Genomic DNA, 17010 nt, shown 5'->3' on the forward strand with positions numbered 1-17010 from the left:
GATTCAGTTGAGGATTGGATACATTTTTCTGACTTTTTAAAACCAGTATTTCAAAATAAAAGGATAGATACCAGTCCTTAGGTGTATTAACATTGCAGTCAGTTGCAGGTACTGATGACTTCCAAAACTCAAATGAACAACTTCAGGTAAAAAACAAATTTAAATGATGTATTTCTGAGCCTTCTTGGGTTTTGATTTCCAATCCATTAAAAAACCCAAGCTATTTTCCAAGCTACATGATTGTTCTTATTTTCAACTGAGATTTCCAGAGTTTAATCACATGCCTCTTGAGATAGTTTTGGAGAATTACTTTTTAAAAAATAGGAATATGATTTGGAAGCACATATCCAGGGGTCCACAGAGGAAGCAGGCTACATTTCCTGCTTATTTTTTATTGAACCATTTATATAAAAAGAAAATTTTTCCTTCATATTTCGAACTGTGAGATATGAGTTAAATCAGGTGTGTTCCAAATTTGCCCTCAGCCTCAGCTACAGCCTCTACCATAATTTATAGCCACAAATGCACAGTGAAATGTGCAATAACTCACAGTATTCTTAGTAATGCAGCATACAGCTATGTTGCTGATAAAATGGACTTAATAGCATTTAGCCTTCCATCTGCCCTACCTATTCTCTTTGTACAAATATGTTAAAACAGCACTACCTAGGTGTAACTTGGAAAATATTGAGGGTTAAATGACAAAAGCCTGCTTTTTTAAAATTTTCTTTTTTTTTTAAAGAAACTGTAATCCCACTTCTGAGAAAGAGCAAGAAATTATAATGTTAAACATCAGACTATAAAATAGGAGAAAAAACAGAACTCATACAAGGCTCATCAGAGTATCCACCGGTTTTTAATTTCCAAAACTTAGAACAGTAGCTGCATATCAGGAGATGAATAAATACACCACAGTTCTTAAAATATTCTTTGATTCCTCATGTTGTAAGATCAAACAAAAAGGTAACCCTGAACTTTAAGGTCATTTGCCTTTTCAGAAATGACTTTGAGCATTTTCTCAGGTGAAAGGGTAATCTAAACTTACCAAGGGAAAACTGAAGGACAGATGCAGTAGTTGTGTTAAGGCCAGTGGTGGTCTATGGGAAAAGAAGAAAATATTTTTGTTAGATCAGCAAAACAATATGTTCATCACTTGCTTTTCTTTGAAAGCATGGAGAATCTCTAGACATCTGTACCTCCAGTGCATGGGACTGTTAATCACCAGCCCTTTCAGCTTCAGTGATCATGGGCATTTTCGTTATGTCATTCTGATTATTGAAATCTCATCATATGTCAAAGACAGATTTTTTTTTCCACCATACTAATGTCTACAAAAAAAAAATCACATTTATGTGCAACAGGGTCACCTGACCACTCTTTAGAAGACTAAAAAATGAACTCTGTGGTTTGTAGTCAGCTTAGTGAAAATCTGTATATATGGAATGGTTCTCACTTCTCCCAGCACAGAACAAGGACTAAAATAAATAAATAATAAAACCAACATTAATTAACCCTAAAATAATGAAATATTTAGAGGAAACAATGGAACTTAAATCTTACACACCGAAGCACACAAAAACCTTGGTGGTACTGTATGGTATGTACAGTATGAAATGTTGTAGCAGAATTTACCCACTGCTGATATCCAGCCAAGACCTAGGAAAAGAAACACCAGCAGCACCCTGTACTCAGCAAACCACCCTTCTCTGAGGCCTCTCTTTCTCCCTTCTTTGAATGCCTCCATATTTCAATAGTACAAACTAGAATGGTTTTCCTGAAAATGCTAAAAAATAAAAAGTCCTAGTGTGTTGTGAAGGACACCTAATTGTTTTCAATTTATTTTGAAAGTTGGATATAACAATACTGCTACATAAAAAGTTAGGCAGCCAATAGCAAAAGGGACTGGACTTCTTCCAGAGCCAGCACACCTAACTGAGTTATTTATTAAATGACGCCTTTGAAAGAAATGGATGGAGATTTGCATGAGTTGGCATGAGGTTTTGGTGTGTTTTGTTTCTTCTTTAAATACATGTTACATACAGAAAAGTATCTCTTATAAATATTAAGGAATGGGATCTTCAGTGATATGCATTGAAGATCAACTGATAAAAAGTCTACATGTCTTAACAGGTAATTTTAATTTTTAAACAAGAATAGGAAAGCTGCATTTACATAACCCCCTTAAAAATACAGTCACATACCCATTTAAGTCATTCTGCCAGGATTGATTCAATATTAGGTATCACACTTATCCTGCCAAATGATAAATTGCTTTCTGGTTTGAGTTAGCAGCACCTATTATATTAGTTTTCATTCAATTAATTATGTTGTGTAAGTTATAATTTGAAAACAAAACCTTTATTGAGGTTCAGTAGCTCATATGACCAAGAAATTAAACATTTCAGTTATCAGAGGAGACATTCATGTAGATTTGGACTGTGTTGTAAGTCATTTCAGCAGTGCTTTAGAAAAAAGCACTAGATTGACTAAAAATTTTTGCAAAATTCTGCATAGGACTGCTTAGCTCAGACACTGCAGAGAGCAAAGTAGGGAGCTTTTAGCAGATATTTTCCTTTGTTTGCAACATCTCTGATGCTATACACCTTTTCAGGACTTTGCCAGCAGTAAATTCTCACCAACAGACAGACAGTTGTTAGTAGAAAAACCTCTGCCTGCAGTAACAGGTGGATGTTGGAAATCAGGAGAAAAAAAGGTCAAGGTAGCAAACCAGCAGCTGTTAGAGCTGTTGATGTAAAATATTTTGCAAATTCAACTCTTCTTGACTAAGTATTTTAAAGCAGTAATTCATGTAAAAGGAGCCATTAGCAGGAGCAGAGATTTCATTATTTATTTCAAGCAGGGACAGAAAGGACTGATAAAAATCATGGAGAAATAAAACAGGTATTATAATTTGTGACAGAATGAGGTATGTTGTGAAATTGCCAAAATAACTACAAATGAGAAACAGGTTGGTTCTAAGACAATAGGTATTTAAATGTATGTCCAGACTCAAAAATAAATCTAGATCACACCTCTGGCCTGAACACTCTTGTCCTTGTCCATAATGATGATGAGCATGTTCCTGCAGCAGGATTTGATTTTTCTGCAATGCTGCCATAATATTTACAAATACTTTCATTTTTAGGCTGGTAACTATTTATAAACATGACGATTTTTTCAGATGAATATCTATTATCTATTATCTATTATGATTTAATCACACCACTTCAATAGCAAAACAATTTTTTTTCCAAATTTCTGATGCCATGGTCGTGCTACTTTACTGCTCAGCAATATGACAAATGCAGTCCAAGACTGGATTTTCAAGCCAATTCCTGATTACTAAGGATAGTGTAAATTGCATGTCATTAAGGAGAATACAGCTAATGAATGACAGTTTAAAACCCTCGGAGCTGGGATCCTGAGTTTGTTAAATGTCGTGAATAGATTTTTTTTTTTTCCAAGTAGTGTTACTTTTGCTCAGTACTACATCTAAAAAATGAATGTAAAAAATGGGAAAAATACCCCAGTGGAGTGAATTCTTCTTTGTACAGGACAGAAACCAATGCAGCCATTCTCAATCAGTTAGCAAAGCACAGCACATGCAAACAGGATGCGAAGTAGCAGAGAGGTCATTTAACATCCCTGACAGGACTCCCTGTCTGGAGCTGGCTGCAAGGGAGATTCTTCTTTATCTGTAAAATCTCTAAATTAGTTTTATATCTGTTTATGACTTTTATGCATCATGTCAGCAATATCTACATTGCATTTATTCTGGTCCCAGTTAAGAATGTAAAATTAATCCTGTGAAAAGAATTGTCAGTGTCTGAAATGAAGGGTAGATGCCTGGCCAAAACCACTTCTGTTTTATGGCCCTCTTCCATGTTTGCTCTTCAAATAGCTCTAATCAGCCTCTCCCTCCATTCAGAAGACTGTTGAAAACATGAAAATTAATTTTGAATTACAGGGGCTTTGATCTGGCCTTTTAATTTTCAGTTCTTTCCAAAGCTCCCCTTTTATGTACATCATTGCAGCTAGCTGCCCAGCATTAGCATGTGGGCATTGGTTTATGTATTGCAATTCATTTTCCACACTCAGATGACCTCAAGTTAATGCAAATTGCACCATGTTGTTTCTTACAGCAATTTTATGATCCAGCTACCCCCCAACAAAATTAATTCTGTCCCATTCATCATGACTCAGTCTGTTACATGCAGTTCCCTGCGACTGGCAGGTGCTTGCTCCAGGCTGCATTTAAGTCTGTAGGATGCATTGTTCACAAGTGAAGTTTAACAATCAAATTAACATTTGTCAACAGGGACAAGAAAAAACAGGACAAGACTAATAAAATAATAAAAGAAAAATTAACCCTGCCTCTATTTAATTGTTGGATATAAAAAGAGAATTATGCCAGTTCAAAAACACAGTTCTGTGTCCTTGATTTTTTCAGTATTTCAGAGATACTTTAAATGTCTTGGATACATGCTGGATCAAGAGTCTATCCCTTGGCAACTATTGCAACAACCTTTGTTAGCATCTATTGTTTCAAACACTGGGGTGCTGCTGGGTGTACTTCTATGGACCTACCACCTTGCTCAAGAGCACCTCTGCTGAACACCAAACTTTCAAAGCACACCAACATCCCTGCAGCTGCCACAGCTCAAGCCTGTAGCCCCAGGCTGGCAGAGGAGGCAGCCTTCACTTACCAGCTCTCTGGGGCCGTAGGGCTCGCAGAAGGTGGCGGCGCTGCCGTGCATGATCACCCCGCAGTGCTCCCCAACCTCGCAGTTACTGCACTCAGACCTGCAGGGAGAGCACACCCTGGTCAGGAGGCAAATACACACTGCATGCTTGAGACCCTGGAAACTGTAAAATCACACTGCTGGGTCTTGCTGCTCAGATTGGGCTGTTTGCTTTCATGGTGCTGAACACAAAGATCAGACACAACTGCATCATCCACCGGAGCTGCCTCCTGTGGGAGACCCTGGTGATTCTGTACTTGCTCTCTGCAAACTGCCCCTCCTCTAAAGTGGGGTGTCACTGAATGAAAAACATCTCACCATGGGAAACCAAGTTGAAATCCCACATACATAACTTACCCTGAAGCTCCTCCTCTTACAAAATCCTTGTGAACATTTGATTTACCGTGTGTAAACCCACCAGCATGGAGTTACCATAAAGAACAGCTGAGGAGAAGTGGCTGGGATCAGCCCTCGCCTGCTTGCAGGGTTATTTCCCCAAAGGCCAGGCTTGAGGCTGCAGTGTAACATGGCATTTGCTGTTGCTTCTATTTGTATTTGTCATATTTCATATTCCTAATGACAGAGTTGCCACTCTTCTCACCTTTTAGGGGAAAAACTATGAAGAAATTTGCAGAGAGACTGCTAAGTGCTGCAGAGACAACTAATTACACCTGTCCTGATATTTCTTAATTTATTATGAAGGACTTTGTGGGCAGCCTGACTGCAGAATATAGGATTGGGGTATCAGATCTTGGCATGAGGACCACATTCTCAAAAAGTATTGGATATACCCTGATTCCCAACAAGCTCCCTGCAATGGTGCTGACTAACATTGCCTTTGGGCATCCAAAGCTCAAGTTAAACATCAAACCTACAGGGAAACACTTGCTCCAGAAGAAAAATCAGACATTAAAATGTGTGAGTTCTTTTTCCTGTATGAGCATGCCAGTGAAGTAATTCAGCGATTCACACTGATAGCATTTAGGATTTTGAATTTAAGAAGCAAAATAAAATATTCTAATAAAGGAGTATAGTTCAAATCAACTTCAGTGAATTAATATTTATATAGAAGTCACAGTCAGAAAATAATTTCATTTCTCAATAAAAGCAAGAAGAGAGCATGTGAGTGAATAACATGGTATTCACAGAGAACAGGTGTTGTTACTATAAATTTCACTTGATCCCAACGTTTCAATAAGTGAAGAGCAGGGAGACAGGAACTAGAGGAATTCCTGGGATTCCGTAGGATTCTGGCTGTTACAAAAATTAGTTTCACTGTCTGCCCCTACATGTTTGAATTTTACAGTGGAGCATCTACCTGGACTCCTGATATGTGCAAAGAGACAGACACGGCAGGAAAACTTTGCCATGAATACCACTTAGTCCTGCCTGAAAGGTCAGCCTATATAATCCAAGGGATATTTTAATTCAGCAATTCTCATATTTCAATGAATAAAAAGTGATTAATCTGTTCTACTTCTGTAATGTGGTCTACGAAATATTGTCTGGAAATCAAGAATCACTGTCCTGCTAATACAGCAGTTTCATCATCAGTTGTCTTTTCTAGGATGACTCCTCTCATACAAAATTGGATGTCTGTTGGTAATCCTGATTCAAACCTTTGTGCTCTCTTTGAAGTACATTACCTTTGACAATAAACTGCTCATTAGCTTGACAAGAATGCATGAAGAGCAAGATAATTGATCTGCTGTTCCTCAGATCATCATCATAGTACTACGTGTTTAGAAACGTTCCAATTTGCTCCTCTCCTGGTGCAGACAGGAAGGTTAATTTCTTTTCTATTAATACTAACAGAAGACAGTATTAATTGCCCTGGCTGGGTGCAGCTTTCTACATTATCTTTCTCACCTGCCTGGTCTAAAATCTTAGCACATTAAAATCACTTCAACTTTCTCTTCACAGCTGGTCCTTGCTGCCGCTGCTGACGTGTGTCACATTTATTGAGATGACTTCTCCACAGACCTGCCAACTCTCTCATCTCTGGCTTAGAGAGTCCCACCTCTCTATTGTTCTTCACTTTGCCGAAGGGGAAACATCTGCTGTTTCCCCACCCCTATTTGTCATTTCTTTTCCCTCTACAATACCTGAGTGTGTGGACATTATATTGACTGATGTCTTTTGTGATGCCTGAACCATAAAGAAGATAAACATCTCAAACTGCCAAGAGATTTTAAAACATAAATCTTTCTGAAGTTTAATCCCACAGTTTTAGTGCAATTTGGAAACCACTTTAGGACCTCTTTGTCCTGTCACAAAGCTTTCCTCAACCTCTTTGCCACTGGAAATATCACTGTACCTGTACATTTCTCATATGCCATGAAGAAGTGATGACCAAGAGAATCTCTGTTTCTTATTGATTGATTTTACATGCTCAGCTATTCTTCATGTCATCTTTGACAAGTGTACCTTCCATAAGCCACTGATGCTTGGTGTGCTGATAGGCTTTGAGATGAAACATGGCATCAGATTGAGAAGGGGAGTTTAGCCAGCAATACACTTCTGTGCTGGCTCTTTCCCCTTTAAATGTACTGAATCCCCTGCTTTCTCCAGTCCTACTTTTATACAGAAACATGCATTAATGCCAGTATTTATTCTCTACTCATTTATGTATCTTCTTAATATTAGATCATTTATCATAGGATTAAACAGATTTTTTTTTACATTTGTTCTTGTTTAGTCTGGTTTACTTCTTATATAGCACCTTTCTTTATGCTCTCCACTGAAGTTTTATGAAGTTATATGGAGTTATATGGGTCACAGGAACAGGTGCTCAATGACCTGGACAGTCCTCTTCATACTACACATACTGACCTCTACTCATCCAGCCATTCCCTGGCAAGTGGTTCCTGATGCAGATTCCCTTTCTCTACTGAAGAAATCAGTTACTTCCATGGTTCCTGAGTTTTCTGATCTAACAGTGTCCTGTCAGCTTTCAGAAAGTCTTGTGGACATTAATCACTTGTATTAGTTCAATTTTCTAATTGAAAAATGTATTAAACACTTCTAGCTAGTTTGACAGTCAGTAGTGGTTGGCTGAACATGGACATTGGAGCTACATTTACAGTGGTGTGGGAATCACCTAACTTAACTTCCACAGCTAGTCAGATACATAATACATTGGACATTTATGATAGTGTGAAGCATATTTTATCAGGAGACAAGAGATTTTTGTAAGATTGGTGGTAAATAAAACCCTAGAAATGAAGAAATCTTTGCTTAAGTAAACAGGCTTTTGCCTGTGGGTTGGGGACTTTGGGAATGACCATATTCTGACATGCCTGGATACTGGAAGAAAAGATTATAAACATTAGTTGGACACACCACACAAGAAAATTCTCATAGTGGGTGGTTTCCCAAGAAAATGACAAAGATGGGACATGCTCCCACTCCTGCATTCCCAGCAGAGAAATCCTCCTTCTTTGTTCTACATTTCTTCTACGTTCACATAACGACGCGTACTCTTGGTTGTTTCCTCCTCTCCCTGTCCCTTTCCCACTTTAGCAGTTTCTCCTGTTTTCTTTCAGTCACCAAATTTTGATTTAGGTTAGAAACTGTGGTGTTGTAACTTTTCTTTTACAAAGAACCTTATCCCAACCATCCCCTTCTCTTCCATCTGCAGCTCCAAAAACACTCGTAGCCACTCCTTCCCTATTTCTGAGCCTCCAAAGAAACAGACAGCTGCTGGGAAGGATGTGTCTTATAATGCATTTGAAAGAGCAGGCAGTCACTGTCAAAATCATACAGTGCCCTTCTGCAAAATAGTTATTTGATGTGAGGCTCTCCCAGCAATGGAGTGACACACAGGCTCTGCTGGGAATCACAAAATTGGACACACAGAGAGGATATAAACTGTTTAGCTGGTGCACTTGGACAGTACACCTCTGCCAGAGCTGCACGGGCCAGAAGGGCAACCAGGAGGAGTGGGAAAATATTAATTGCTTCCAAGCCAGTGTTATGTAGGATTTGGGAAGAAAAGATAGGAGGAAAATACAAACCCTTCTCTTTTCATCTGTAGACAAATAATGGCTTCAGAAATGATTAGAGTGGCTGGGTGTAAGAGGCCCCGTGGCACAGCCCTGCTGGGGTGTCTGTGCACACAAGGCAGCTGCTCCACACAGACCAGACCCAGCAGAGCTGGAAACACTGCTGCAGCACTCACTGCAATTGCTTGTGTAAAGATGGGAATTTAGCAGCTGTCAGGGGAAAAAACATAATTTTAGGGTGGATGGCAACAACTGTTAATAATTCCTGATTTTACTCCCACTAGACAATCAAACGAGAATGAGCTTTCTGCCACTAAGTGGGTTTTCACTGGAGGCAGAGCTACTGCAGAAATTCTTTGTGCTGAAAACCTCATGATACCTCATTATGGTTTTCTTTTATTTGTGCTCCACTTCCATTTAGCATTGCTGAGAATGCTGGCTTTCTGCTATTACAGGAAAATCTGTCTTAGGATTGTGGTGAGCTTTGGGACTCTCTCCTAGCACTCTCCTCTCTGCACTGACTCACCAAGCAAGGTGGTGAAGTTTATTTCAGAGGGACCAAATCCATATCCTGGGGACAAAAGGAGCAGGAGACTGGGGGTTCTTTTAATCTGAAATTTCTCTGTTGAGACTTCTATAAGCAAGGATGAATTTAAAGTTGAGAGCAATGGATAAATAAAATATGGAGGCTCCCAACAGACAAGCCCTCTGTGAGTTATGAGGCATCTGCAGGGAAATAATGCCTCTTTCCATTTCTTTCCACTCAAGTCCATTTAGCACGCTGCTACTAAAGCTATCTACCTTGGCAGCTATTCTGCAACCCATTAAGAGTCCTTGATCTGTTCATACCCATAAAGAAAGAGGGTTTTTCATGTCCTAATATTGTAGGTCCTTAATGCCTCTAGTCCAGAAAAAAACATTTAAAGAGATGATACAAAAGGAACAAGAGGACCAAAAATCGTAGGCGCACATTAAAAACTACTAAAATGAGTATGTACAAAGTAAAAATATACACAAATTTCTGTGAACTACAGCATTTTTACATAGGATGGTTAAGCTATGAAAGACCTGCACAGATGGCAAGTTGTGACAGTCCTCAATAAAAAGGAAAATGAAATCAAATGTCACAGAAGGAATGTATTAACAAACATAGGTAAGTGCTAAAATGCTCATCAAGGATTTATTTGAACATGATAAACTAACCCAGTAAAATATTTCTGTGTCTTGTATGAATTACAACAAAAATGTTAGTTATATTTCATAAATAGGATTTAAAGATATAAAAAACTCAGAAACAATCTTATATTTAAAAAGGAGGCTCCAACCTTCAAAACTTCATATTAACACCAAGAGATGTGTTTATCTGGGTATTATATACTGTATATATACTCACTATACAGAAAATAAACAGTTTTGTAGTAACAGATAGATAGAACTTCCTCTTCTGGGACATTGTACACATATTCATATGAAATAGTTGCCTGTGATCACTGTGGTGGTAAAATTATTAATATTTAAGATTCCAAGCTCTGTCTAGGAGTTAACTTTGCTAAAAGAACACTCTTTTGGCTAAGAGCTAACAGTCTGCCACTGTTTCCAGCTCCCCTCTTCTGAGCTAAGGGAGCACTGGGGGCTGCTCTTATAGGCTCCACCAACATTCACCTCTCCATGATGTTCTGTTATTTACTGGTGCATAACTCAAGACTGGTAGTGACTTAAGGAGTCCACCCTCCCAGGCATTGATATTTGACTTTATTAACACTGAAGTGATTATTTTTCCTCAACTCTTCCCTTGTTTTCTGAACCAGTGCATGGGTTGGGTCTCTGCAGTCACTTGGCAGAGAATGGGGGAGCAGAGGGATAGATGGTGCCTGAGAGCTCTCTCACTATGGTCACAGTTCATAAGATGCTGCCTGACCTGTCCTAAGCTGTACTTGCCTTATTGTGCATGGAAAGATTGAGATTCTTCTATAGCATCTACTGGTTGAAGAATGATAACATCTTGTGCTGGCTGTTTCAGACCAAGACTGTGATAATATGAATAATTCTGTTCAGGAATCCCAAAGCCCCCCAAACCCTAGAAATTGGGAGTTACTGTATAGAACTGAGAGGTGAAGTGTTTTCCTCCTTATACTATACAAAAGTTTTGAAAAAGTGTGCCTTCCACAAAAAAACAAAGTAAAAAAGAATTCAACCTCAAAAATTTTCATCACATGAAAATAAGACAGAGGTATTTCATTTCAGCTGGGGTTTTGGGGGGGAGGGGTTTCTTATGATTTTTTAAATCATTTGAAAACACTTCATTTCAGTTTGGAAAGAATTATTGCTATAGTTAGCTTCACCAAAAACATGTACAACATGAAATTAAAAAAAAAATTTGGAACAACAAAGTTTAATTATTGAAATTCTTCTCCTTTTTGATGAAAAGCTGTGTTTTCAGGAAACCAAAATCTGCATTCATAAATATTCACTGAGCTCAGCTTTAGTCCTATTTTTGGATTTGTTAAAACTTTGAAATCAACAAGAATTTGTCACCCACTTCAATGTGCTCAGAATTTTTCAGTCACTAATTAATAAATTAATTAATAAACCAAAATATTTAGTTCTGAATGAAGCAAACCCACACTTTGGTTAATACTTCATTTCATTCAATAAATACAATGCTTTCATTTGCTCAAATGTGTATAAAGGAGTGCAGAAACTCACCACATGGTAGGATTCAATTCCTGCTGATGGTAAGAGTCAAAGTCATCTCGTAGGATAATGCTGTCACTGTGCATTTCAGCTGCAAAGAAAATAAAGCAGCATATGAAAAAAGTCCAGTGCAATCATCCCATGTTTTCTAAATGATGCCTTACCTAAAGTAACGCATTGTAAAATGCATTTTAGATTTCTAAAAATCTGCTTTTTAGGTTATGCTACTTTTGAAAGCCAGAGTTTCTTAGTTACAGGGTTTTTTGCTTACTGTGGATCATGGTACAACAAAAAATAAAGAAATGCCCCACATCACAAAAGTGTGTTGGCAATGGGAAGATGGAGTCACCAAGTACACACTCAATTCTTTTAAGAACTTTTGTTCCAAATTGTTGGTTTTCTGAATGTTCAGAAAAAAATCCTTCCAAATCCATATTTTGCAAACATGGGCACAAGAATGGATGAGAAGTCCTAATGAGTGTATTACAGCTCTCATAGTCAGGGGATTCATTTTGACAACTGATAAGCAAAACCCCGTGAGCTCATTGGAATTTCTCTGCTGCTATCAGCAGACCTGGCAGGAAAGTTCAACTTAAGAAGCATAAACTGTGAGTTACGTTACACAAATATTTCTCACCACTGTTCTGCAAACTTTGGACTCCAAAATTCTGCCTAGATTTACTGTCTCATGTATGATGACCAATAAACTCACTTAGAGTCTCAAAACTTTGGCACCTGTGATTGTGTTAGACCCTTCTCTACAAATACTTCCACTAAATGAATGCAGTAACTGTCACCTGCTATTTAAACTATGGAAGAACTCCAGAATCTGTCCCGGACAAATGAAATTGCAGTACAAGGGTTGGTGGGTGCAGGGCTGGAGAGCAGGAGCAGCAGTGCCTTGCTCCAGGGTCCCCCTTGGATGAGCACTGGGACAAAATCTTCCTCACAGTAACCCTGCTCTGGTGTGAGGTGCTGTCCCACACTGAAGGTTGTGGGTCATAGAATCAGAGAACAGTTTGGGTTGCAAGGGACCTTAGAGATCATCCAATTCTGCATGGGCAGGAATATCTCCCACTGTAACAGATTGCCCAAAATCACTTCCAACCTGGCCTTGGACACCTCCAGAGATGGGGCATCCACAGCTTCTCTTGAAATCTATTCCAGAGACTGACCACCCTCACAGTAAAAATTTTCTTTCTGACAGCTAATCTAAACCTTCCCTCTTTTATTCTAAAGTCCTTTATTTCCCTTGTTCTATTACTAACAAGAACTGGAAAAAATTCCTCCCCAGCTTTTTTGTAGCCCCTTTAAGTACTGGAAAGTGCTCTAATGTCTCTCTGAAGCCCTCCCTTCTCCAGGCAGAACAATCCCAACTCTTCCAGGCTGTTTTCATAGCAGGGGTGCTCCAGTCCTGGTTCTCTCACAAACAGATGCTCTAATACATAATTTGGACCAAAAGATCTGCAGCATTATATACTCACACTGCAAGGAGTCAAAGGCAATAGAGAGCAATAAAAATCACAATGAAGAAACAACTAATCAGAATTAGATAGAATTCAATCAATTTTGTATGAATCTCGTTTTTATTTTAATTTCTCAGACCTAGTTTCATGTGACTTTACAGATTTTTTGTATTATAATAAAGTCAGTGATTCTGAGTTTAAGTAGTAAGATTGTCAAATCACTTACCTAGGTGAGGATGTAAGGGAGCTTCTGTTGGGGCTGTGGAAAACAAAGACATGCAGTGCATTAATATCTTCTATGAACAGGGCTCAACTGCAGCATTAAAATCAATTCAGCTTAAAACAAATTGTATAGTATATATTCTCTTAAATCAGCTATCGTGGTAGGTTAATTGTGAAAAATGTGATATAACCCAAAAGTTACAAAAGTATTATAGGAAAACAAAAATAATTCTTAATTAAAATAAGCATTGAAATAAATGAAAATCAGTACTGGTTTTACCGTAAGGTAAAAAGATCAATTCTAGTCTAGAATTATGAGATATCATTAAAAATAATTTGGATTATGAGTCAAGGACTAGCTCAAGGACTGACAAGGAGAGTGGAAATTAGGCTCAACAACAGAAATAGTCTAGGAAAGGCAAAAAGTGCCATAATTTGATCTTTCATACTGCACTGAACAACATTTTAGTGGGCATATTATTGGGGGAATTAATCCAAATACTCCTAGGGCAACAAGTAATAGATTAGCTCTGCAAATCACGGTATCAAACACTTATATCAAAGCCTGTTTCATCAGGCAATGCTGATCGATTGCCCAGCAGGTCTCTGCCTCCCAAGGAACACCAGAATGTTGTAAAGACAACTGCATGGGAGGCACAAGTGAAATGGCACAAGTTTATTCAATAACCTTTTACCAACATTTTGCAACAGGAGTCTTGGTGTAGCATTACACAAATGGAACCAGATTGTATTTGAAAGGGCACAGCTACATAAAAATATATGGGAAAGTTTAGAAAGCAGCTACACAATGTGTTGGATACTCCATGGCAGCTACTACATCTGCAGCCCTGCTGGATCTTAAATCCAAAGCAGGTTACATCTCCTTCATGAAGACCAAAGGAGTGCACATAACCAAACTCCTACAGCAGCTACCTATTTGTCTAACAGTACCTCAGCCATGGATTGTATTTCCAGAGCTCTTTTGGACTTCAGTAAAATAAAACCACCAAAAAAAAGAGAATTTTTGAGGCCAGGATTAATTTGATGATTCTGTGTTTTTTTGTTGGGCACTGACCTAAATTATAGCAGTACTCCTGATTTCTTCAGCATATTCGCAAAAAAATACTGAAGTACTGCAATTTCTGTCACAACATCTGACAAATTAAAAATAGATTAAAAATAAACATAAAAATGAATGCAGCAATCTGTGTAAAGCTCTCACACATAGTCATCTGAATAGAAAATCCAACATAAATCTCAAGAATTTTGTTTTTCTCTTCCTGCTTAGTTTTTAAATACTGGGTTTGCAAAGAGGCATGCCATTCTGTAATGGAATTGCAACATTTCATGGAGAAGTAGGTGATGAAGAAGACTGAGCAGTCAACAAACAAGGGATCTGCAGACCAGAAAATGATGGCAAGCAATCTGGATTTACCTTAGACAGAAAACTTCGATTTAACAGACTTACCAGTTACACCATCCACTAACCATGTAAATATATACATACATGTGTGTGTGTATATATATCTCCCCTAACTTTATGTACATATATGCATACCTATGTATATATACACACACGTATGTGTATATCCATACATATATACGCAGGCATATATGGATGTGTATGCATCCATATATAAGGACTGTGTGTGTGTGTGTGTGTGTGTATATACACATAACACTGAAAACCACCACTGAAAACTTTACTGCAGCTGAAAGGAAAGACCTTCTTAAGAGTCTGTTGTGGTTTCAGAAATCTAAAATATTTTTCCTTTTTTGTGGATATCTTGCTCCATTTTTTAATGCAAGGAATTCATCCGTACTGCTTTGTCTTCCCTAGCAAAAATCCCAATAATGACTCTAGAAATGGCCAAGACCTCTCATCATGCTGGTACAAAATTTGGAGAAATACAACTATTGCATGTTAAGCTTGGCACTGTCTCCAGAATAGTGCTGGACTGCATTGGTGAATCCTACAGTGAAAGACTCCATTTGTCCCCTGCAGCCCCAGGGATTGTTTTTCTCCATGGGAATGTGTAAATTTCACCAGAAACCTTTTAAAAATTATTTACACAAAGAAATGGATTGAACTGGATTAACTGAATTATTTCACAAATTGAGCAACACAAACTGTTCTGTATTATGCCTGCATGAAAAGAATCACATTATGGCATGGGATTTGTGACACTCCTGTAATACTCCTGTTCTAAGAGGCTAGGTTTAAAATAAAACCTCTGTCCCTGATGTTCTGAATATCCCCTTTTCAGCAGTTCCAGAGCAGTACTGAGGGGTCATCTGCTGTGAGTGGGTGGCTGAGAGCCATCCTGCCAGGACTCACCTACCAGGAGCATGGTCATGCCAGGGCACATCATGTTCCCCAAGCAAATTTCCTTGGTCTTTGAAAGTAACTCAACTGCAAGAGACCACCTTCTCCAAGGAGAGAAGTTCAGACCTCCAAATGAAAATGATAGACTGTGTTATCATTCACCCCAGGTTGTTTGACAGGGCTCTTTGAAAGAGGTTTTTGTGGAAAGGGTTCCAGCCAAGGATACACACAGTCCTGAATTATGCAAAATTCCATCATTCAGCAAAAAGACACAGGTATAGCACAAACTTGGCATCTTTACATTTGCAAACTCTTTTGACTTCACCATTATTTAATAAAACTGGCTGGTTATGTGATTAAAAAATACAGACTTGGGATCTGAGATTCTTCCCTGAAACGGTGCTTCCCCCACATGCACAGTACATTGCAAAACAAAACTGCTTACCAAGAGAATGAAAGGAAGGACATTGTGCAGATGCACACTAAAGCTACTGATCAGTCATTTAAAAATTAGAGGAGTAGCTAAGCAAACACTTCATGTTAGACAAAAAGGTTGTTGCTACAAGTACAGACTTTATGTTGGGGAGAGGTTATGTTTCCTAAATCTTTACAGGATCTAAGAAGCCCAAGTATTTTTGCCTCAGGTATTCTGATTGTAATTCAAATTCCTGAGCTGAATATGACAAAAGACTGTCAAGGTACCATTTAATGAGTGATAAACATTTATTCTCTCTATAAATAATTTCTGTATTACATGTTATATTTCATTGCAAAACAGCACTGTGCTGATCTTCAAGTGTTGTATTTAAGGCCTACAAATAATAGATATTCAAAACATAACAAAAAACTAATTGTAGTTGTTTTAAAATATGTTCAGCTCTGCCTTTCTAGTCAATTTATAGAACTACTTACTTTAACATAACATGGATTTTTCCATAAGCCATACAGTCTGGCTAAAGTCAAATGGAATTTTTTTGTACAATGCAACAAAGCTAAAAGAAACGATACAGTGCAGAGTAGCTATACAGTGTAAAGATACAAATTTATAATTTAAAAGAAATTATACAATACTTCAGACTGAGAGGGAAAAAAGAAAGACCATCTCAATTCATATTTTAAATCATTATTCAGTTTGTCAGATGTTCCTTAGGCACATGGTTGGATAGTTTTAAATTTAGAATCTGTATTTGTGTGGCTCCAGAAAGCATCTTAGCTTGAATGAGAATGTCATACCTTTTTAAAAAGTAAAGTAAATGAATTTATTATTTGATTTTTAAATAGCACCCTGGGTATATACAGAGCTTTACAAGAGATGAATTATACTGAGCAAAGAATGCAAGCAGAGCTCAACCGAGGTCTCAATCTAAGAGGCATCAGCAAATACAATAGGAGAAAATGTAAGGAAATGCAGAGTGCTTGCCTTGTCTTACAAGATAATCCTTTTGGCAAGGAAAAGCAGAGAAGAAAGTGTGCAATACAAAGTGATTCAGAGAGAGAAAGGCCGCAGTCAAACTGGAGGCATGAGAATCTTGAGGAAGCTAATGGGGAATTCAGAA

General features: G+C 38.0%; 1 protein-coding gene across 3 annotated transcripts in view; it reads right to left on the minus strand.

The window, feature by feature from the left end:
- Positions 1–17010, minus strand: part of RELN (reelin) — a 276431-nt gene that overhangs the window by 144011 nt on the left and 115410 nt on the right. For all 3 annotated transcript variants that reach the window (XM_033056990.1, XM_033056991.1, XM_033056989.1), the window contains exons 5-8: positions 13133–13165; positions 11453–11531; positions 4707–4803; positions 1046–1097 (exon numbers count right to left, since the gene is read on the minus strand). In XM_033056990.1, the coding sequence (XP_032912881.1) occupies positions 1046–1097; positions 4707–4803; positions 11453–11531; positions 13133–13165 (261 nt within the window). The remainder of the gene's footprint in view (positions 1–1045; positions 1098–4706; positions 4804–11452; positions 11532–13132; positions 13166–17010) is intronic.

Source organism: Catharus ustulatus, chromosome 4, assembly GCF_009819885.2.
Source record: "Catharus ustulatus isolate bCatUst1 chromosome 4, bCatUst1.pri.v2, whole genome shotgun sequence".
In the NCBI taxonomy this organism is placed as follows: domain Eukaryota; kingdom Metazoa; phylum Chordata; class Aves; order Passeriformes; family Turdidae; genus Catharus; species Catharus ustulatus.